The 24,683-nt window shown below is 35.6% G+C and overlaps 1 protein-coding gene across 6 annotated transcripts in view; it reads left to right on the forward strand.

Moving 5' to 3' along the window:
• Window positions 1-24,683, forward strand: part of Slco1a2 (solute carrier organic anion transporter family member 1A2) — a 101,642-nt gene that overhangs the window by 39,715 nt on the left and 37,244 nt on the right. For 2 of the 6 annotated variants that reach the window (XM_013153193.3, XM_013153192.3), the window contains 3 exons: window positions 14,374-14,494; window positions 17,852-17,993; window positions 21,915-22,047. In XM_013153193.3, the coding sequence (XP_013008647.2) occupies window positions 14,435-14,494; window positions 17,852-17,993; window positions 21,915-22,047 (335 nt within the window). In that variant the 5' untranslated portion in view covers window positions 14,374-14,434. Of the gene's footprint in view, window positions 1-11,277; window positions 11,403-14,373; window positions 14,495-17,851; window positions 17,994-21,914; window positions 22,048-24,683 lie in introns of those variants that run through there. The other 4 variants (XM_063238329.1, XM_003470444.5, XM_063238328.1 and 1 more) reach the window with 3 other exon arrangements.

Below are 24,683 nucleotides of genomic sequence, written 5' to 3' on the forward strand. Positions count from 1 at the left end.
TAAAGGCTTTCTCCTGTGATTCATAAGCATATGCATTTGTTTCCCTCACTGGGAAGGAAAAAAAGAGGATCAGTTATCTCTTAATCAGAACAATGTCTTAGGTTATGTGTTGCCACACTGGAAAGAAACAAAATGTGACATTCCAGGGGTACCTCTGAGAAGATAAAAAGGAAAAGGAGAAGGAAGCTGGGGTAGCAAAGATGTTTTCAACTAGCCCATCGTCAATTTTAGCCCATCACGTCTCATGTAGATTAAGAAGGGAAAATAAATGGTAATGGTAACTTAACTTTCAAAAAATGACAGGTATACATTGTGAGGGCCTTTGCATGCATATGTGTGTGTTTTTCACCTCTATGTAGGTGTTCTAGTCTGGCTCCAGATGCATGGTGTATTTGTAAGAAACTTACGATACATATATACAGAGCAAATATCTTATCACATATAAATAATCTGACAGTGGTGAATATAATGCTAATTTATACACATTTATTGAGCTGTTTTTGCATTTGAAAAAATGCATTCCAACAAGAGCTCTTCCATGCTTTGTTACAGAGCAATACAGAACTTAGCCCTTTGAGGGTCCTATTTCAGAGTTAGTTTAAATTACATCTGGTAGACAACTACTTTCTGTAGCCCTGCTGAAGAGAAAGTGCTAACAAAGCACCAAGAGTTGCTTAATTAATTCTGTGTAGATTGCCAAGGCCAGTGGTATTTTGAACAAAAAGTTTATGAGTACATTTCATCTATTGCTATTCAGTCTATCCAAGACACTTTTGCCATACTACAATGAATCTGAAGAGAGGTACACTTGCACAAACTCAGAATTATGGCCTGGTGGGTAATGAAAATAAAATGTGGCCTCATTATATAAACCAGTGGTTGATGAATCATAATAACCTTTTGTGGAAAGCTCAAGAAAATGAATTCTTTGAGGTGGACCCAACCTGCATTACATTCCTTTCTCTAAGCTGTGTTATCTACAACTGAATGGCATAAAAGAATTCTTTGTTTCCCTGTCCTACAGAATGTCCCTAACAGGAGGCAGCAGTGTCTATAATTTGGCTTCAAACCATTCACTATTTTGGGACTTCAGGCAAGAATGGAGTCAATGCTCCTAAATTTGATGTTATCATCTGAACTATTTATTTTTTTGCATATCATTCAGCCATGTAATTTCATATAATTCTCACAAATATATATTTTTCTAAGTATTAACATCATAATTGAAAAACTGAATGCCAGCTTATTTGATTGCTAAACCCTGAACTACAGGAAAAGATATTATTCACAATGACTTGTAGAAATATTTTGAAATCAGACAGTTTGGTTAATGACTTACAAATGATGGTATATTTATTTCAGAAAGGGTATCATTGTCCATTCATTTATTCAGTGAGCACTAAGTATGTATTAACAAAGTAGCACTTCTCTGGGTGTTTCAAAATTTCTTCTATAGCACACATAGAAAATAGCTATTCGTATTTCATATCTAGGTGAACCAAATGACTGTTCTCAGCTGAAGAAAGGCTGCCTAAAGCTTCTGGCTGCTCTAGGTCCAGCCTAGACTTTCTTTAGCTGTGATGTGGCTTATGGACCAAGGAGAACTTCCCTAGTTCTCTCGTGGCAATCAGTGGTGAGAGTGGACGTTGAGATCATTGGGCTTACCCATACTAATGGACCTGCAGAGTTGAAATGGGCACTCTGCAAACAACATTGGCTATAGTAACAAACAGGGGAAGAACTTTATTTAGATATCTAGGACAAATTCAGTTAGGACTTAAACTACTGATGGTTTTGGTAATCACAGGTTTTGAAGCTCAAGGAAAGGAGGCGGGTGTCTCCTACCCAGTGAAGTCTGTGCTGGCCCAAAGTTTTGGCCAGAAGGGGAGATTTGACTGCTAATCTATAAACCAAGATGGCATCTTGTGCTGGCTCTTATGGTAGCTTTATATCTGGAGAGATCTAAAGTGAGTAGCTTATTTGGAACACAGAAGTTATTTTTATATCACCCAGCTGTGCAAACTGGATTGAAGGTTTGTAAATACCGTGGGTTCTACTGTTGGGAGAACAGCTCTTCTGCTGCTATAATTGGTGTGGCTGGTAATTTTCCACTTATCTTTACTGGCAGCATCAGGTCCCTGCTCCTGGCCAGTTTCCTGAACCCCAGGACGGTGGGTTCATCTTGAAAACTGTTCTTTTCTTTAGGGTGTCTTTCTGACTCTATCTTCATTGCTGATTTCAATAGTTTCCTTCATTCCTGGTCCTGGAAATAGTTTCTCATTTGCTACCTTGTTTCTCTCCTGCGGTAGAGTAGTGCAGAGGCCATCTCTGTTCCAGCAGGGAGGGAGTGAGGCACAGAAATGATTTGGCATGAGCTGGTTGTTACTAACCTGACATTACTAGGAAACTAAAAAAAAAAAAAAGAAATATACTCAGAAAAAGTCTTGCTTGTAAATAGAATTGAAAGGAAATATAATAGAAAGTTGTGGTTAGAAAATAAAAACCACTTCTCATACTGAAGGTATAACCCTTAAAAATATCCTCCGGGCTTAAAACATTCCCAGGGATGGTCCTGTAAGAAAACTTCAGGGGAATCAGTCTTTATAAAGACTTCTGAAAGGATGGAGATGATGCCTAGTGATTGCTTTCATTCAGAAACACAAACAAACAACAAAACCCCCCCAAAGTCTCAGGAAAGCCTGATAAACTCAAATAGCTTACTTTTCAAGTTAGGGAAACAAAGTTACGTCCCAACTAGATTTTATATATGATTTGGGGGCACATTTTATTGGTTACAAGCAAATTCCTAAAAAGTCCAAAAGGTTTTAGAACATTTTGTTGTCAAATGTGCTGTTAGGCAAGATTAAAGAAGCATTAATTTAATAGATAGAAAAGAGCTTTGGGTACCCACATTTTTGTAGACCATAAGCAGGGAAATAAAAGATTCTTAGATGTCAAAGATTCTTTTATGTATTGATGTAGAAAACAAAGATGTAACCGTGAAGAAAAAGGATCTACATATGGACCTGTTGGCAGATGTGAGTTATGGGTCATGAGTATGTTTTGTGGATGGAAGGAAAGTGGGTAATTGTGTGCACAAGGGAAGACTGTGCAAGATTGGAATACTGTTCCTCAATCTTCACTCCTTCCCTTCACACAGCCACGCATTCATACCTTTCTTCATGTGGCTTTTCAGCACCTCCCATCACAGGAGGGCCTCCTTCCAGGCCTCCTTGACTCTGGACTTGGCCATGAGAATTCTTAAGACAAACACAGGAGGAAGTGACCATGTTCCAGTTTAGGCTGAGGATCCAAGAGGCATCTCATATTTATGCACTTTTTTGATATGAGCCGTCAAGAGAAAGGGATCATTCAGGTAGATTGTTTCTTCTTCATCCAGAGCCTCCTAATGCAAGCCAAAGTCTAAAATCTACCTTGGTTGAGGAAAACTAAGCTTCCTTCAGCTGTACTCCAGCCAACAAGCAGTCAGAGAAGCATTAAAGTCAACGTCAATGTTACCCAGTAAGATATTAGGGTTGTCTCCTTGGTAGAATGCTTGAAGAAAATAATGCACTTAATATATCAGATATCCATTATAAGTACTCCTAAGAAATTTTGTGTAGGGATGTAACATTGTATGATCTTGTTTTAGAGGAGCATTGTCTCTACTGGTTCTATTGGCTGACTTGCTTTGAATTCTGTTCTTTTTCATGAGGTTTTAATCAAATGACAACTTGGGCAGGAACGATTAAAAGAATTAAGTGGGCTACATATTCCAGATGAGTGATGGTGAACCTTTTAGAGATGCCACTCAAACTGGAACCCAAAGCCCACTTATTTATTGCAAAGTACCAACATTGCGAATGCTGAGGTTTTAATTTAGAAAAATAACTCACACAATAACATCTTTTGTGGTAAAAGAAAAACAGATAACAGGCATGCCATACGTTCACCACCATGCCCCAGATGGCTTATTCACATGGCTAGAAGTTAATTATCACTGTCAGCTTCGAGCTAACCTGGGACTATCAGCAAGAACACCTGTGCATGGTTCTTCCACTTAACTTTCATTTCTCACACTATGCCTACTGCTTTCTGAAAGTGAACATCCAGGGAAACAAGGCAAGAGACAAAAAGTGACAGACACTTGACCAGTTAAGTGCTGTCAAAGATGGAATGTTTGTAGGATCACAAAATTCATATGTTGATATTGGTGGAATACCAGGTGGTACTGAAATAACAGGTCTTCAAGGAAGGGAACTTCCTGCAGAGAATAAAGCAAATATTTCCTGAACTTTTAAGGGTGCGATCCAGAAATGTCAAGTTCCTCCACACAAGAGACCAGCAGAATAAGGAATAACTGATCCTACTAATGAGAGAAGTTAGGGCCCCGGTTACATGGTGAGTGCAAAAAAGAATATATCTAGAATTCAACTGAATTCTGGGGAAATCTCTTAGTTTTCTCCTGTTCACTTGTGATGATATTTGAACAAATGAAGCAGCCACAGTCTGAGGCTTTGCTCATATTCTATAGAGTAAGAGTCTAAGTCCTCTTCCTGGTATTCCACTAACATAAAAGTTCAAAAATGTAGAATTGATTCAACACTATGAATGACGGAGTCTGAAAATCAAGGAATGCTAAAACTCATGGATTCGAATTGGAAAAGAGAGAATATTTGTATGATCATCCAGTAACTCTCCATAATCTTTTTAATCACTGAGAGAAAATAATAATAAAATAATAACTTTATACTAAGAAAGCTGGTAGATAGACTTTAATCATGTGATCAAAAGCCAGTATCTCTAATAATTGGCAAATCATCTTGTGCCTCAAGCACTTACATAGTGCAAAATAGCACTTCATTGTATTTCTACTCATGATGTGTAATTAGGGCCTGATATGAAGAAACATGAGACAAACTCATATTTATTAGTATTTTCAAAAACAACTAATATATTGCTTTTAAAAGTCAAGATATATTACAGCACTTCAAAGAAGTCCAAGAAATTCTTTTAATCAAAAGAAACTCGAACCTTACCTCTAAATTTAATGTGCGATATTATATTGGATTGGGTGCCAAACCATTTTTTAAAAAAGCAAAAATAACTTTTATTAAGACAGTGATATAATCTGAATACAATGTTGAATATGAAGAGTGGGCAAAATATTAGTATTGAATCAATGCTAAATTTTTGAACTTTTCTGATTGTGTTCTGATTATTCTGCCTCGCTTTTAGAAAATACCAAAATACCTAGTAATAGCATGCCATATTTCCAACTTATTCAAGTGGTTCCACAAAAGTATCTATCTATCTATCTATATCTATCTATCTATCTATCTATCTATCTATCTATCTATCTACCTATCATTATTTAAACAGGGAGTAGAGAAAGAGAAATAAAATGAAGCAAAACATAAACAGTTGGAGAAAGTTATTAAAATTAGTACTTAAAGAAGGAGATCAACTGAGCAGAACACTGTATAAAAGGTGCATTTTAAAGTTCATTTCTGAATAGAAATGTCATGTAATATAAACTGGTACAAAGAAATATACACAATCAGGCAGACACTGAAAATATGTTCTGGTTGAGAATCAAGGATTTCAGTGCTTTGGTTTTAGGCAACATGGTATGTGTGTGTAAGCACTAAGTACTCTGCATGCATACATGCTATGTTTCCATATTTGCTAAATGAAGACTTGAAAGGATCAATCTTTTTTGTATTATAGACTTTTCAATCAATTATCATTCCAGTAGGATCAAATGTATCTTTTAGGTCTGTTCATTGACTTTTTCCTCTAAAATTTTATCCTATTGAGGTGATTTAAGTTACAAACCTATAAGTTATCATGTGGGGGTAGGTTTAGAAGAAATTCAGAACTAGAATTCCAAAGCACAAATAAGTGGCAAATAGGACTGGAGATTAAACTCTTAAATAGGAAGTACACTCCATATGATAGAAAATCCCGTAATCATGATGAGCAAACCTCTGAAATCACAAGTCTAATCAATAATACTTGGCTACACATCATGTCTTCTGTGAACCTAAATAGATTCAAAGATGTCAAAAAGACTGTTTTTATACTAAGGGGGATTGAGAATTGTAACCAATGTGACCTTATTAGAAATTTCCCAACGCTTTTCAATTTAATAATTTATCAAAACATCTACAAACTGTAACGAAATGGTTGGAAATGGAGATATTTGTCTCCTCTGAAAACTACAGAGGTGCCATCACAACCAGTTATTCATTTGACAATGATGGTCTAGAAAGTTGGACATTACCGTCTTGGGGTTTAATCCTTGATTATGTTGTTTCTCAATATTTCACATGTACCTACTTTGAAAAATATTACAAGAAAAAGTTATTGATATAAAAACAAAACGAACTTTCCTAATTGAGTTGCAAGAGACACTCGATATTTACTCCAAAGTGAAAACCAAGATGGCTGCCAACATTGGAGCCCAGCATTTGGAAAGTACACTGTTAAAGCAGTCATACAATAAGCATCGAAAGAGGAAAGGCCTTCATTCTTCAGGAACAATAAGAAAGTCTCATTAATTGAGCAGATAAAAGAATGTCTAAAGGGTCAAATTTTGGGTCACAGTGAAAATCCCTTACGCAATGTAATTGTGAAAATCCAAGGCAGAAAACACATTGGTCCAACAAATTTGGAGAAAATCAACTTAGTCGTTCACCTAGATCCTATGTACTAAAGTTCCCAGTTTCTGGATAGAGTTCCCAAAGGTGAGCATTCCAAAGAAATTTTGGAGCTCCTGTGCCCTTTAAAAGTATACACACACACACACACACACACACACACCCCCCGCCAAAAGGAAAGTGTATTCCATCTCCATTTGAAAACAGTTAACTTTACAACAGTATCAGCTTCTTCATGTCCTATAATTCTTCCTTACTGAAATCTTCCAACCCACTGTATACTGATGAAGTTTTTTTTTTTTTTTTTTTTTTTTTTTTTTTTTTTTTTTTACTCTTAGTGACCCTTTTGCACATATTTTCCAAATAAAGCACATTGTGAAACTCACCTCTCATCATCAACTGGAATCAGGGATTAGTTATGCCACGTTACTATAACCTTAAGCCTATGCAAAATATAAGCTTTATGGTCTTCCCTAAGATGAGAAAAGAATGTTTTCACATCTTGCAGTGATAGTGAAAGAAATGATTGAGTTTTGATGACAAATCAGTGACACCTACCTATCAAGTATTACCCACTTATACTTAACCTTGAAGTAGATTTTGAAATTAGTAAAAAATTAAAGGGAAAAAGTTATTTCAATAAAATTTACTTTTTACATAGAGATTTAAATGACTATAACCAAAGGATATGAAAAGTTATTAATCTTTTGCTATAAAAGGACCTTGCCACAAATTCTATATGTGAAAACACAGTAAACATCAAAAAGAATTTGCCCTCAGTGCAGTGATAATTAATCACAGAACTGGCTTAGTTAGTTTGGGAAGTGTTCTAAAGAAATATGAGAGAAATAATAATCATGTTTCAGTGGCCTGAGAAAATATGGGCCTGATGCGATGAAAAGGTTGTGTCTGCAGAGCTCCAAAGTAGCAGCTCAATTAAATCTTTCCTCTCCTGAATCCAATGTCTCTGCTTTTCTGCATATGGATGCCATAGTTTTCTGTCTTGCTGAAGACTCAAAACATTCTTGAATTTCAAGCTCATGTCTGACTACCCACTAGACTATCAACCTAAATGTGACCATGGACACCTCACACTCATCATCATGTTAAAAATGGAGCTTATTCTCACTTCTATTGCTGTTTTTCACCCTTTATTCTCTATCTCAGTTTCTTATAGTATCAAGCTAGACATCTTGGAGTCACCTTGGAGTCATGCTTTATTTCATGCATCAGTCACTAAAGACAGATGTGAATTATAAATATGCATCAATTCTAACAAAAAGTTTATTTAAAAATAGATGGTTTTAACTAAATACTTAAAATAGAGCAAGTAGACAATTACAGTTTGTTTTATTATGATATTTGGTAATATTAAGTATAAAAATGATCATTTTTCAGATATGTTGTTAAATATGTAGTGTACGATTCTTATTCTAAATTAATGTTGTGAGAGAAAACATGTTAAAAATTAACTTTAAAGATGATATGTATTTAGCTTCATGCAGACGTACACTAAAAAGTAAATTGGAGTTTATTACACATTTGGTAAAGTAGACAAAGCTGAGGGCGATGTTTACACTTTTTTGCGTAAACACTTTTTAAAAGGCTTTTCTAAAAGTCAATAGATTTAACTATAATTGAGTTTTCTTTAAAACAGAAAATAATAGAGAAGGTTTTGCTTGATTTGTAGGCATTTTTCTGGATATGAAAAACTCACCTATATATAATTTTCTTTGCTAGTATTTCTTTTTGAAAACTTTTTTTGGGGAGAACGGGAAGCACAGAATGAGGTACTAGATTAAAAAAAAACTGAACAGAAGCATACAATTTTCTGATCAGACTACTTTGGAAGGAAGCTAATAACATTACTTCCTCTATATTCCTCATTAGGTTATATTTTAACATCAGTGTTCCTCATGCTTCCTATCTTTACCTAATGACCCATTAGAAATATAAAAAAAGCAGCACATGACCACAAGTTAAGAATACAAATTGTGTAATGATCCAAACAACCGTGCTGACAAATGGTATTTAGCTCAGTGGGAAACTGAGAAGGTGAGTTAAACACCTACTCGTCTGACAAAAATTAGTCCCTGAACATCTTGCCTGATATTTATTCAGAGTTCCAAACTGTTCCTTTTGCAAAATTTAAGCCATTACTTTATTTGTCAATCCAAAGTAAAAAGCTGGATTGATACCATTCTGACATTTAAACAGCAACCAATTGAGAAATTATGAGCAGTAACTCACCATCCCTCCCAGCTTGCACATTTAATAGTCCTAGTTATGAAAATTTGGCTGTGCTAAGGTAATTTACTAAGTTAAACACCAAGTAATCAAATAGACGGGAGAGAAAGAGGAGACAAAAAGTAGAGAAAAAGCAAAATAGGTAAATAGAGAAGAACCTTCAACATTTGTTAAAACCACAACATTAACATGGATCTTAAGTATGCTGCATTCGTGTTACATTTTATCATGATTCAGTGCCAGTGATGATGGTTTTATTTTTCTGTCTACCATTTTTAACTGGAAGAAATGTCATGAATCTAAAGGGAAACAACACAGAAGTTACCAAAGGAAAAACAGAGACAATCATAATTCCATGAAGATCTCTTTTTAAGATTCTAACTTGTTTTTAAAAAAGCATGCTGCTAATTTTTCTCTTCTAGGTTTTTGTTAATATATGTTTGCAAAACATAATAACTACATTCATCTTGGAGAGTAAGCCCACACACGTAGCACACCGTGGTCATTTTTACTTCCCTTCCCTACCCACCCTCCTGACTCTGCCCACCCCTACATCCCTTTCCCTTCTCTACAAAATCTATGTCTCTGTTTCCTATCACCACCCAGCTAGTTTAAAGTCAGTTTTCTGAACTTGTACTCAGTTTCAAAACCCAAGTACTTAAAACTGCCATGCTGCAGCCAATGACTGATCAAATGCATGTACAGGTGAAAGGTATTCATTAATCTCCTCTTCCTACTGCCTAGCTCCAACTGTCTGCATATAGCAATAACTGTTATTCTGATATAATTAATTATATTTCCCAATAGCTTATGAAACCACATGAAAGCAAGCACATGTTATTTATCTTTCTATCCCTAGCACCTACTACTGTGCTAGGAATGCAGTAGAGTCTTAATAAATATTTGTGGAATGAATGAATAATAATCACTGCCATAGACAGAATGACTTTTATTCCAACACCAAGCTAGGAGGCTAATGTGAAGTCTACAAATCAATCTTCATAAGAATCTTGTAAAGCAGACATAAATAAGTATTCTGGGACATCACAAAGAAAGAAAAATGGGCAGAAAGAATTTGGAAATGACACAACGAATCTGGGATTAATTGAATTAAAAATCTGACATTCTGGCCATGTTGCTACTTCCTAATATTCATGAATATGGCTAAAATGTACAAATATATTGGGAAAAATCTAAACAATTTATTGAATTTTCATTTATTTTTGATTTTTTAAGAAATAGTCTTTTCTCTGTAAAGTAAAAGGAATTCAGTAATTACTTCCCATCAATTAAATGTATACATATTTTGTGTCTAAATCTGTCTGTTCAAACAAAGAAATCATAATTGAAACAGTGATCTGACGAAATTAAAAATTCTTGTTGCTTTCAGAGAAGAACTAGAGTTAGACAGTCAAGTGATCAAAAGAGATTTGATTTAGGAACCATTGCAGAACCACAGAATATCTGGATCCAAGTCTGAAGACCGTGCGTTTATAGGTAAAAAAAAAAAAAAAAAAATAGGGTGTTTGGTGACCAGAAAATTACCAAGAGAAAATGTTCAGGGTGGTGATGAGAATTCTAGCTCACTCAACTTGACAGAACTCTTACAAAGGCTTCTGGGTAATCAAACTTCACCTGGGGATGATAAGAGATGAGGAATTTGGTCAAAGAATGAGGTGCTTGGATGTCAAGTATGAGGAGTCTTCTCTACACCAGCTTAACACAAATCTTCTTCGCTCCATTTAGAAAATGTATGGTTGAACAACAAAGTTAGGACATCGAGGACTTACAGGAGTCTGACTAAATTTAAAGATGATGTCTGGTTACTTCTAATTAAAATGTTTAAATTATAATTAATCATTCTCTAGTATTGCAATAGAGGATACAACTTCGATGAAACTGACAAACAGTTGTGAGTTTTATATATGGACAAAATGTAAGCTTCAACTTCATTTCTCTGTGTTTTGGGCCACAGTTAGATAGCACCCATACAAAGTAACAAGCTAGGTAATGCATTTTTACCAGGACTTTGCCTGTGTTCTAGCCTTTGATTTGCATAGTGAAATCACTTCACTATGCAAATCAAATAGGCAATATTCAAATGCCCAGCCATTTGTCCCCTAGTTTTCCTTAGATTGATGCAATTCTAGTACCTCTTCAGAATACATAAAGTAAAATAAAATCTGTATTTGTAAGGCTGATAAGCAGAATTCGTTGTTTTCTTTTTTGATCTCTGACAGAAGTGAACCAATAGAAATAAAGTAATTTGCTACCCATCATACAAAAAGTCATTGTTGATTGTACACGTTGTCACTGGCACACACTTGCCTGTTAGCTATTGGTTGAAAGTGTTTCAGCTGGATGCTACCCAAGACACTGTTCTTTCTTCCGAGAGCTAGAGGCTATTTGAAGACTGTGAAAATGCTGTATTTGATCTTTGTAATATTTTTGCCTTTATCCCAGGGAAAGGATCATCTCTTAAGTCTTCGTCATGTATGTACTACTGGCTTTACCATTATAAAGTAAAGCCTTTATTTCACTATCTCAATAGTATGGAATAAGGTGAACTTAAACAGCTGTATTTTTATCAGCTGATTTCTAGTCACAAACTTGTCAATATAGTGTATAAAAAACTGTTTTTATTCATTTTTTAATGTTGCGTTCTCTTGTGATTGATACATCTTCAGTACTGGCAACCAGGGAGTATCAAAAATTTGAGAATGTTACACTTTACTGATGTAGGGTTTCAGTCACACAACATAGAAAAGTTCTAGAGATCTGATCTAAAATAATGTGTATTGATCTAGTCAATAATGCTGGATTGTAGGACACTTAAATATTTGTGAAGAGGGATGATTTTTCTCTTCTTTGAGGATTTTCTTGTTTTGTTTTCTTTAGATTTGCTTGAGTTTTTTGTTTTGTTTTGTTTTATCACGGTAAAACAAACAAAACAGAACAACTTAAGGGCTGTGACAGGTTACCCTGGGAGAAACTCAGCTCTGTTTGTGAGCAAAAGCATTGTGATGAATCACCTGTTCCCCTTTCAGTGCTTAAGAGTTAGAGAAATGAGACACTTCTCCACTTAATAAAGCTTTAGCAAGTTGTTTTCATTAGCAGTAATGACTGATGTGGACTTGCTGGTGATTCTGGGTGATCCCAGGAGCTGAAGTCACTGAGTAAACAATTCTGGGCTAACAAAAGGGCTCTGTTCAGGTGTTTGGCACTGGTCCCACATGCAGTCTTTTTTGGGGGTTGGCTTGTTCAACATGGGCTGTGATACAAAGCATTCGGCTTCATGAATTTTGCAGAATACATGGAGTAAATTTGAGTCACTCACGTTTTTTTCCTTTATGAAAATGTTTAAGGTACATCTAAGGAGGTAAAATGTTTTCATGGCATAGGTTGGCAAATTAGAAAAATATTAGAGTGAATTTATTCACATCAAATTATTTTCAAGTTAAGACAGTTGTTTATGAAACATCTCTCAGTACAGTAAAAATATCAAAACAAATCTTCCAGATATGGTGACAAAGCTCATTCTAGATGGTTATTTACTGTCATTCATGGAAGGAACCATAGAATTCAGTATGTGATGATGTTTTGGGCACTACTACCTGCTTTTATGCTCTATGACTATAATATGAAAAATAATCTAGAATAGGCATATTTTTAGCTGCTTAGAAAAGTGAAAACATTGAGGGGGGCCGAGGCAGGATTGTCATGTGTTCAAGCCAGCTTGAATTGCATAGCAAGACCCTGTATCAAAAAGCCAAAAAAAAAAAAAAAAGTTGAAATTGCAAGCAACTTTGACATGGGAAAATACATTCTCTCCCTTATATTTGTTAGCGTGACATAGGTCGGATATTGGCAAGCATGATAGATAATCTCAGGGCAGAGATTGTCTTCTAAATGTGATGGGAGAAAGACGTGAGCTAAGTTGAGAGGTTTATAACTTATACCAACAATAAGTTTATCAATATATCAATTTCTACTCAGTTGAAAAATCATTTGATTCTATCAGTTTTACCAAAACAACTGACATTTATTTGTATTACAGTTAAGGCCAACTGATATTTTAAAGAGGGATTTCAGCATGGCTGCATTCATATGGTCACTTGGAATTGACAAGAATATTTTTACAACTTCTACCCATAACCTTTGCTTTTTTTTCCACCCTCATACCAAACAACTTGTATTTCATCATGTGTTGTCTGATTCAATTGCAGAGTTTTATTTAAAAATTTTACCTTTTACCTGTAGAAATTCCTAGTATTCTAAGTCCAAGAACCCTCCCCAGAGATTTATACTTCTCTAAGTAATTTGTATCCTTTATAGGGCAAGTTCACTGCCTCCTTCGCTACTGAATTACCATGCTTAGCAGAATGATTAGCACATACATTGTAGCTATTGAATACACAGTATTTTATCTGTAAGAGAATGAGTAAAGAGAACTGTGTTTTGTGTTGAGTGCCTCAGTGCCTGTGTTGGGAATTTAACACATTTAGAGAGATCAGATAGGTTTTTTAAAGTAGTGCTATTCAGGATCACTTAAATGAGTGACATTGTTCAGAGGCTTTCAATATAGTAATGCAGAAGATACTGTTAAGATTTATTACAACACTGATAACTTGAAATAGATTTAGCAAATAAAATATTTTATTTTGGTGTTAAATACTGTCCTTTCAAGACACAAACTCGATAAAATCTTTGATTAGTTAGTACAATTTAATAGTTTCAGTCATATTTCTGTATTCCACTTAAATATTTGTGCCCGTGTATTGTATATTCTTAGATATATATGTATCCACACTTTTACATCTATATGTGTTTGTGTGTGAGTGTGTAATTGTTTATATTCACACACACATGCACACAGCACACATACCTCCTTGTATAAGCTTGATCTTCTTCCAAGCCTTTCATCTTATAAATTGGAATTGTAGGATTCTTCCCCAGAACATAAAATTATTTATTTTTACTTAGGCTAATCTGTGATTAAAATTCCATGTCTCTTTAGGTTCAGTGAATCGTTTCCTTTCCTGAGACTCCTGAGGGAAGTATTGGAATGCAAAGAACTTGAAGAGAAATGTGTAGCCAGTTGGAAAGTTTTGAGTCTTTGTAGGCTGCTGAAACAGATTTTTAGCACAAACACAAACCAAAGTCTTTGTATTCTTACAGCAAGGATTTTCATGTAATGCCAAAGAGCTCACTTTGATTCTGTTTGTTTTGGCTAACAAAATGAAAAAGTTTGTTTTAATCACGTAGGTGTTTTTTTGCAAAGTGACTGTACAAAAATTATGGGAACAACTTTAACCTCACTAATGATTAACTATAGTTAAAGTAACTTTTTGATGAAATTCAAACAACTGAATGTTTTTGAAAATCATTGTTTTCTATATGCAAATCAAAAGATTGACAACTTATACATTGTCAGCGATTTATGAGATCTTTGTTTCCTTAAAAGGTAGAACTAAGAAATATCAAGATTTAAAACATAAATATCTTGGAAGAATCAGAAGAACAACATGGGAAACACTGAGAAAAGGATTGAAACTCATAGAATAAGGTGTCTTTCCAAGGTGAAGGTATGGAATTTGCGTGCGCACCTGTGTGTGTGTGTGTGTGTGTGTGTGTGTGTGCGTGTGTGCGGTACTTAACTTAGTCCCTATACAAGGGTTCTATCTACACAAAGTATTCTAAACTTAATATACTATATGATCCACTGATAATCTCTTGCTGTAAGAAAGTTGACTTTATAAATGAGGTTGTGTTTAAGCAGGATTATTGAGTATATAAGCAATTTAATCAGACATGGTATTGAAGGACTTATGCAAGGAAAGAATTTAAAATTTTTGGAACATAAAATACTGTGTGAAAACTTATTTGCTAAGGAACCAAGATCAATCCATTGCTCACCCTTGAGAGGTTTCTAATACAGAGAAATACGCCAGTCATTCTTAGAACACAACTCCTTGGGCAGAAAAGCTTGGTTGATTAGTACGCAAAGACTGACAATGACTCAGTAAAGCAAGTGTTTTCTTCAGATTTTGACAATACAAGAGTTGGACCTTCCAAAGAAATTGCCCATTTGTTGGTTGTTCTGGTAGTTTTGACTATTATAGAGCAAATTCTTTTTTCATACATTCAAACGTGTTTTACAATCACAAAATTTGAATTTTCCTTCTAAGTATTCCATAGAAGCTTATGCTATAGTTTGTGATTCCCTCAAATTTGTATGTTGAAATCCAAAGGGCTTACTGTAGGTAACTGGCCTTTTGAAGTAGATTAGGTCACAGGGATGAATGCTCCTGAGTGGATCGGTGTCTTTATAAGAGAACTTAGAGAGACCCCTCACCTCTTCCACCGTATAAGGACAGAGTGAAAAGATGACAGTCCAAGAACCAGTGAGTAGGCCCTTACGAGACCCCATGTCTGCTAATGCCTTGATCTTGGACTTCCTAACCTCTGAAACTGTGAGAAATAAATGTCTGTTTTTAAAATCACCCAGATTATATTTTATTATAGCAGTCCAAATGGATGAAGAGAGTACATTTGGTTCCATTAAATTTTACCTTGTCTCCAGCACTGACTGCTATTCCAGATGTTTCTGATAGTTGTTCTGTCAATAATTAGGAGACAACTACTCATCAGGCACTTACTAGGCATTGAAGACACAGAAGTAAATAACAGGTGGCTCTTATCTCTGAATTGTTTACGGGGTACAGAAGGAAGACATTGTGAACACCCAGATATCTGAATAAAGTGCATTGAGATAGGGGCCAACATCAAGGTAGTCACATAGTAGATGTTAAAAATGAGGAACCCATGGTCAAGGCTACATTGGTATTATAGGGACAGGAAGGCTTCACAATGGAATGACTGAATCATGTAATTTTCAAGAATGACTGAATCTTGAAAATTACAAGATGCTCTATATGAAGATAGGTAGATGAGCCTCTGTAGATGAGCCTCATGTAAAAGTAACTGTAATGCAAAATAGCATAGTGAGTTACAAAACTGCAAGCAGAACATTAGGTCTAGGGAAAAGAGCGGGAAATGAAGCTTACATATGGATGAGCCTTTGTTTGCCATTGAAAAGCAGGGAAGTAATGGTAATTGCTAAAAGCTTTTCAAGGTGATATCACATGCTACACATTTTATTAATTCATTTGACACATAAGCTGCAACTTGGTGATGATGGCGTGTTAAAGAGAAGTAGGGGCAGATAAGCATAGAGGTGACTAAATGTGACTGCGATTGTTTAAGCTAATCTGTGTGTTGAGTAACTTTGGTATGTGAGTGGTGGTTACAGTTATGGGAATAAGTGTGATTTCCTAAGCAAAATATGCATGGTGGAAAAGTACAATACACAATAAAAGCCTGAAAGTATTGGACAAAGAAGAGAGGACTCAATAGGAAACATCCAACAGGTAAGTGGAGATGTAGGGAAGTATGGGAAGAAGGATTTCAGGAGAAGGAGAAACGAAAAGGGGAACACGAGACAAAAGGAAGAGGAGAGAGGAGAGGGAAAGAGGATGAGAAAAAATTTATATATTTGTACCAACTACCCACAAGGAATGTAAACATTATGCATTGCAAGAATCTACTAATAAAAAATAAATGAATAGTCTTATTAGACAGACAGAGAGGTAGATAGATAGATAGATAGATAGATATAGATATAGATGGACAGACAGTAGCAAATGACTTAGAGACGTGAAGTGAGCTAATAACTGAGCAATTTTTTCTGAAATTGAAAATCCTGAAGGTGTTTATGTTTATTATATTGTAACTTCAGCAGAAAACACATTGTGGCAGACTGAAGGTGGAATGAAACATTAAAAAATGTATGCAGTGAATATGGATTATTCTTCCAAACAGGAGAGGAAGAAGGAAGAGAAAGAAATGAAGCTTACATATAGATGAGCCATTGAAAAGCAGGGATGTAATGGCAGTAGTGAGTTGAATATATTAATAAAGGGAAGAGGTACCAACAAGTAAAAACTGTGAGATTGAAAACAGAAGAGAGGGGGCAATAATTGATTGACCAGGATTTTATAAATTTAGAAAATGTTTTCAAGAGTAAGGATGAAGGGATTTTATTTTACTTGCAAAGCAGAGGAAAATCAGAGTGGACAGGAATGTAACAACAGTTCAGGTAAAGCAAACTTATTACTCACAGGTAAGCAGTAAGGGTAAGCAGATGCTTAGGATTCATGGTGAGTTGTTCCCCCAAGATTCAGAAAAGCCACCCAGGCTTAGAAGGAGTCTCATTTGTATGTAGGTCTTGCTCCGTGCCACAGCTGAGGAACCCCAAAAGTGCTCTTCGGTTTAGATCCAAGAGCAGCACTTGCATTGCTGACCTTAAGTGTATGGAACATTCAGTTCTGGGAAGAGTGAGGGTGTAGTTTAGATTGTTCTGGACATTTGATCCATTACTGTGCACGTAGCACATTGTGCCCAAGAATTCCAAGTGAGGAGGAAGAGGGGAGTTGACCATGGTCCTCTGGGGCCCTCTCCTCCTCCACAGTAATCTTGAGCGGATTTGCTGTGGAAACAATGTAATTTCACACTGTGTTTTTAATGAGTGTATGTATTCATTTGCACTACAGAGTGCATTGTAGTACTGAAGATCTATTGGCATCCACAGCTGTGTGCTACTTAAAATGCCTGCTCATCGGTGTGCACAAAATGTGCACATAAAATGATCAAACTGGAGCTGCCTATAAAATCCACTCCCACTAATCAATCCTATTTTGAGTTCCCAGAGAGAAAAAGACGTAATGACAGACCAGAAAACCTCTCATGTTTCCTGCAAGTTTTAAGAGTTTCCTAAATTGGGCCAGAATATGTCTTGCTTTAGAGTATATTTTATCAATAGATGCTAAATATATGATTTAGATACAAAATATTTATAACTATTGTGGTTTTTTTCTTCCTAGATGTTTCTGTTGGCATTAACATGTGCATATGTATCCAAAACACTATCTGGATCTTACATGAATTCCATGCTCACACAAATAGAAAGGCAATTCAATATCCCGACATCTCTAGTTGGATTTATTAATGGGAGCTTTGAGATTGGTAATGAATTATTTTTCCATTACTTCTTTTTATATCCTGTTTTATCTATGGAGCTGATCTGAATTTTGTTCTTTCTATTGCATTAGAGCACTTTAGTCTGAGTTATTTATATATCTTTTAAAACTGAATTATCTAACTAAGCTTGGAATATGCTTACAAACAATTCTAGTATCACTTCATATTAATAACTGAATATTATCTTGTATCCGACCTTTTGTTTTCCTTTTCATTTTAAGAGTTTCTTATCTACCTGCCATAAGTGGCAGAGCTCTTAATTTATATTTAAAACTATAATTTGATAAGTCTAAAGGAAATTAAGGTCTCTATCTTTGTATTCAGAAAGAACTGAGGGAGACCAGACGAATTTATATTCTCAAGGAAAAAGCAAGTATTTGTCTTCTCCTTTCCTGTCTGGGAGAGGGACAGTTCTTCCTGCACTCAGAACAAAAAAGAAACTGCTTCCCTGGCTCCCTAAAATCATTTCACAAAACAGCATTTAGGGTAGAATAAAGTTTACTCTTAGCTTCTGATTTGGGGAGATTACTGGGAATTTGTGAGGCCACAAGGCAGGAAAGATTGCTTTGAAAACAAATCTCCATAGAAATATTGGTGCTATTCTTCTATAGTTTTAGAGTAATTTTGTTCTCCTTCAAGGGAAAAGTTTCCTTTAATGTATTTAACAAAAATCTAAAGCAAAATCATGATCAGGGAAAAGCAAAACTGAAGTAAGTGATTCTGATGTTCTCTCCTCAGGGCCAAGTCCCTCAAATTACTTAGTGCTTACCAAGCAGCACAGTTAGAACTCACCTCTCAGACGGTTCTGGTGGACACTAGAGTCAGAGTCTCACCAGGGGCATAGGTGCAAAAGAACAATTCTGAGTGTGGTACAAGTGGTCCTTCAATGTTCATAAGGCCCCATAAGACCAGAGAATGGAATGCAACCTCACTTAGGGAAGACAGACTCTAAAAGCATGAATAAAGGTTTTCCAGGTGAAGAAATGGTGTTGTCTTAGTTACTTTTACTCATTATTGAGACAAAATACCTGATGCCCAAATTTAGGGAAGGAAAGGTTTACTTTTTACAGTTCTTGGAGTTTTCAGCCCATACTCAGTTGGCTCCAAGTCAACGTGGCATGGCAGGGCAGCCATTCATGGTCACTGCAAACAGCAAGGTGCCAACTGGCAAGAGAGAGACATACACCTTCATCCCGCCCTTATATCTGGGCTCCACCCCTAAGTGAATGTAGCACTCACACTACCAATCCAAGTGCTAGACAATGAACCAATCACAATGCTAGATTTGTTTGAGTCCATAATTCATGAGGCTTGGGAGCCACTGAAATTAACCATGACAGGGTAGTACATGAGAAGGATATTTCAATAAAAGGAGAAGCACAAGTGTGAAGCAGCCCACTAGATTGTATTCAGAGCAATATTGTTGGTTGTTAAAGTTTAAGGTGGCAGCTGTCACATAGAGTTTGGAGGAATGAGCAGGGGTGAAAACTGGAGAGATACTTGTGGGCTTGCTACAGAATTTATCAGTTATCCTCTAGGTGAGACACAGTAGCTAAAGATTAGAAGACATTATTAATCTTTCTGTACTCAGTACCCTTTATGCAATCTGATATCATATGATCTCAAAATAATATTAGCTAAGAATATTTTAATTGCATAAAATAACCTCATTATATTGTAATAGAATTATGGGAATGCTGATGAATTTTGTTTTAGGAAAATTGTGATAGTATGTTTGAACCCTTTGGCAGTGATGTATTCTAGTTTGTAGGCAGTTATATATGAGTCTGAAACATGGAAAATTATCTGGTCTGGGGTTACAGAATAGTAAGTACGTAGGTGCTTATTAAGGCTAGAAAGAAGAGGATATTCCTGAGAGAGGATGTCGTGTAAGTAGAAGAGACAGAGAATGGCTGTTTATTGTATACCAATATTTAATGTATGGATTGAAGATAAAGAACACATGAAAGTATTAAGAGAAAAAACATTCAGAGAAATAAAAGAAGAATCATAATAGAATATCTGATAGACACTAAGAAAGTAGAAATTTCTAAAAGAATGAACGCCTCAACATGCCAAACACATAAGAAGCCTGCAGTTAGACTCAGAATAGCAAGCTATTTGGTTTTATACTGTAGAAATGTTGATAATCTTTGGCAGGGCACATTAGTTGAGTAGCAGATTTAGAATCTATAAAACATTGGAGGTAGCAGTGACATTAGGAAGAAAATAGGAAGTGGGGAATGGGATCTGTGAATACTGAAGAATGTTCTACAAAATGTGGAGAGAAACTAGAGAATGCCCATAAAATAATTCAACAGAATGGGAGAGAGTTAAAATATACAAGAGATGTTTTAGTTATTTATGAAATTTAATAGAGAATATGGCAGTGCTGAGGTGTTGCGAATGGCCTCGGGTAGTCGAGTGGACCCTACACCCCTGAAACTGAAGGCGGGCAGTAAGGCCACAGGACAGGCATCTCTGCTGAAGTTGAAAAGCTACGTGAATTTCAAATGGGAACAAAAGAAATTCACCCTTAGGGGTGAATTTATCTTCATATTGCCTTGTCACTGTGTCATAATTTGTTGCCCCAAATTTCTCTGCAAAGTATAAAATGTTAACCATTTCTGTCACTAGTTGATGGGGACAGCTGACTTCATGACAGTGTTGAAAACTTGAAATAGTTTCTGTGGAAAAAGAGAAATAGTTTATAGGTGCCAGTAAATGCATTGCTGTATTACCTTCCAAGTGACGTTTCCCGTAGTCTACATCAATTTGCCTGTCTTCTGCCATGTTCTCGTGGTAACTGTTTTTCTGACACTTAGGGAAGTGAGGTGAAAAAATAATTTCAATGATCCCTTTTCAAATTTGTCTAGATTTTCAACTTCAACACAGATGATTTTGATGATGGGAATTTTAGAAACAGTCTAATGTAGCAATTATAGCTATGGAAAAGTGGGCATTCTCTATACAAAATAATGTAAAAACTGGCAAATCTTCCATATATAAGACAAACTAGGGAGAAAAAGAGATTGGCAGAAGGCAAGTCCAGAATATTCAGTACCACTTACAAACTTAAGAACACCTTGAGGAAAATAGCTTTTGAAATTTTTATAATCCTTGAACCCATCGCAGAGATTTTCTTTATACATTATAGGAACAAAGTAAATATTGTTCATTGAATTAAAGATGGCTTGCAGGTAACTGACTTGCATATTGAGTTCTTTCAGCTCAATCCTATGCTTATCAAGAGCCTATTCATCAGAATAGGGCTTCCCAATTAGTTTACTTTAAGAAAACTGTATCCTAAGACATGGAGACAAAATTTTATTGAGTTTTGCACTTTTCAACTCTAATCTAACTTAAGACTCAGTTGGAGAACTGGGAGATCACCTTTTTAAAAACTTAACCTATTTGATCTAAGGGAAGACTTAAGAATAAAAGTAGATCTTTGACTTGGTCATGTGAACAGTAAAGGTATCTTTGAATAATGAATTTACAAATGTGCACGTGTCGAGATCTGACTTTGCCTTCTCTTTTTGAGCATAATAAAATGCTAACGTGTCTTGTGGAGCAGGCATCAAAGGGGAAGCCAGATATCTTATACATGCTAAAACTTACATGTATGTCCCAGAACTGTTCTTCAGCCTCTTTCATGGAATTCCTTCCGCTGCACTGATTAATTGATAGAGTCCTACACAGATGTCTTTATGTGAATATCAACATTGTGAAATAGAGTCCTTATTTAGTGCAAGGAATTTTGTTCATGTAATTTTTTTCATGTGTGCATGCACCAATCCCATTATTTGAGATGGTTGTTATACAATAAAAACTAGAGTGTAGATGATTAGGTGAGAGAATTAAGATTTTGTTAATACTAAAATGAATATTTTCCATTTTTTCTAGGAAATCTTTTGCTGATTATATTTGTGAGTTATTTTGGAACTAAACTGCATAGACCTATAATGATTGGTATTGGATGTGCTGTTATGGGATTAGGTTGTTTCTTAATATCTCTACCTCACTTTCTCATGGACCGGTAAGTATTCCAGTCTTAGGTGACATTTTGAATTCAACTTGCACCTACAGGGAATGAGAGGTGGAATTTTCTTTCTGGGAACAATGCTTTCTAAAAATCACAGAGCACTGGAAAAGGAACAGTAAGTGTGATGTCTTTCACCAGCCCGTTTTGTGCTTTTTTCTATGTCCTCTCCACTAACACAACACAGTGACGTTTTGCCAGTTCAGGAAACTGGACTTCAGGATACCTCTTTTAGGAAGGTGAATTGGCTGAAAAGATTCTCAGGACTTGCTGATATGTGGGATTACTCCTTGCTCAGGACTATTTAATCACTTTTAATTCCAAGAGATTTTGTTTGATTGTAGGTCACCAAGACAAAGCCATTTCAAACGTTAATTTTTATTTTAATTTTTACCCAAACCATCTGTGTTCAAAACTATAAAAATCAACTTGTATTGAAAGAATTGATACCTTCCCTTTCTTCCTTTCTTCCAGAGATTTGACTCTTTAACTCATTAGCTTTTAATACTCCAGAATTAGGTAATACATATTAAATTTCTACTATAAAATCATAGTCACTATTTAATTTTTATGACTGACAACGTTTTTCACCACTGAGTCATACTGTTATTTTTCCTTTGTTATATAATATTTATTTTTCTGAGAATTTTAAGAACTACCTCATTTTTAAATTTCATTTTATTAAAAGCTTTCTATCACTCACTAATTCCTCACCATTTTGTAGGGCAAATGTCTTCTCAGTACAGATTGGAAAGTTTCACTTTAATCTTGGAGATACACCTCCAATTGCCCCCTGTATAAACTGGGAACTCTCCTGATCCATGCACTGCTGGTTCCTTGGAATTTTCCCTCATTATTACGCTTTGGAATTTGCTTTACCTTTTTCTTGCATTTAGTTACTTATCTCATGGGTGTTTTGTCTTCTGCTTTCCTCTTTTTTTTTTTTACTCTTCTGTGTACAAAAAGTACTAGCTTTCTGAGAAACTATGAGAAAAAGTGTAAGATTTATGACATCATACATCTGAAAAAGATTTTACTCCCATGCTTAATTGCTAGTATGGCTAGGATGACATTATACCTAGAAATACTTTCCTGAGAGATTTTCAAGACATTATTTTTAAGGTTTTACTTTGTTTCCATTATTATCATCATGCAGAATTCTATGTCATTCTTGTTCTTGTGATCAAGTTCTTTCTCTGGGAGACTCTGGGTTTCTATTTTAAGCTCCTGTATTGCCCACAGCCCTCTGTAGTGGGGCGGTGGCATAAATTGCTGAGAGAGACAGAAGAAGACACAGTGATGGCTTGTGAGAAATAAGGATTATTTAAGCATCACCAGGAAATGATAAAGTAGCAACTTACTACTTTTCTCTAGTAGGGAAGTAGCAGTTTCTAAGGAAACTGGATTGGACTGAAAAGTTACCAGAAAGGACTTGAAATGTCTAAGAGCCATGGACTGGATTAATTACTCATCAGAAAGTCCGGGGTTGCAATGTTGGACAAGACAATCCCTACAGAAAGCTTAAGTATTCATCGGGTCTGGCTCAAAGATAGCACTGCACACTGCTCTGCTCTCTACATAGCTATTAATGGGGGGGTTTACACTGTACCCCACAGCAGAAGTATTATTAACTTGCCTTGTTGCATTTTATGACCATCACTCTGAGAAAAGCTGCCTTCACACCCAATCAGGAAGGCTTTTTCTATAAGAACGCTAATTTACCCAGTTCACCATGTCCCTCAGAGAATACTGGTCGGTGCCTTCTAGCTCCTGTCCTCTCTCAGTGTTCCTTTGGTTTGTCAAAATCTTGGAAACACGAAAGGGGCAAAATTTCAGGGAAACAGTGTTAAATAACCTAATTTTTTTCAAGAATTTTTTTCAGGAATTACAAAGTCTAAAATTTACAAAAATTGTCTTAATATTTTGCTTTTTATCCACTATACTAGATGCTTTCAATCTAGACATTTGGAAAAGTATTAATTATTCTTTTTTATAATCTCTCCCACCCCACCAATCTCCTGCTACCCTCTATTTTCTTGGTTTTTCTCATTGTAGAACTCGTACTATTTGAATTTTGGACATCTTGAACTAAGTTTCTTTTTTTTTTTTTTTTTTTTTTTCACACATCTTTCTCTTTTTTTTCCTACCCAGAATTGAACTCAGGACTCCATATTTGTCAGGCAGGTGTCCTGCCACTGAGCTATATCCCCAGTCTATCTTTCTCTAGTTTTATGTCTTATTTTCTTGCTACCTTTGGGGAGATTCAACATCCAAATCATGGTTTGTAAATTTATATTATCATATTTTCAATTTTCAAAGACTTTTTTGTTCTTTGAATGTTTCTATTAAGGAACAACTTGCTATTCTTCCAAGAATGCGATGCCTTTTCCCATGCAAGCTTTCTTTCTCTATTCTCACTCGTATTTTGTTTTTCTCTGTCTTTAACTGTTATATGTTTATCTGGTCCTTCCTTATCTATTTGTATTTGACAATGTCAAGTAAGCAGAAATTCTGTATCCATGTGTAGGACTTGTTTAACTGAGGACTTGTTCACAGAGTGATTGAGCAGGGAGTACCTGTTTTTAATTGGCTTAGAACTGTGTAAAACCTGCAATTTGTCCTAACCAGTAATT

The sequence above is a fragment of the Cavia porcellus genome, unplaced genomic scaffold (assembly GCF_034190915.1).
Source record: "Cavia porcellus strain 051 isolate PalLab524CR breed Dunkin Hartley unplaced genomic scaffold, mCavPor4.1 scaffold_27, whole genome shotgun sequence".
Lineage (NCBI taxonomy): Eukaryota > Metazoa > Chordata > Mammalia > Rodentia > Caviidae > Cavia > Cavia porcellus.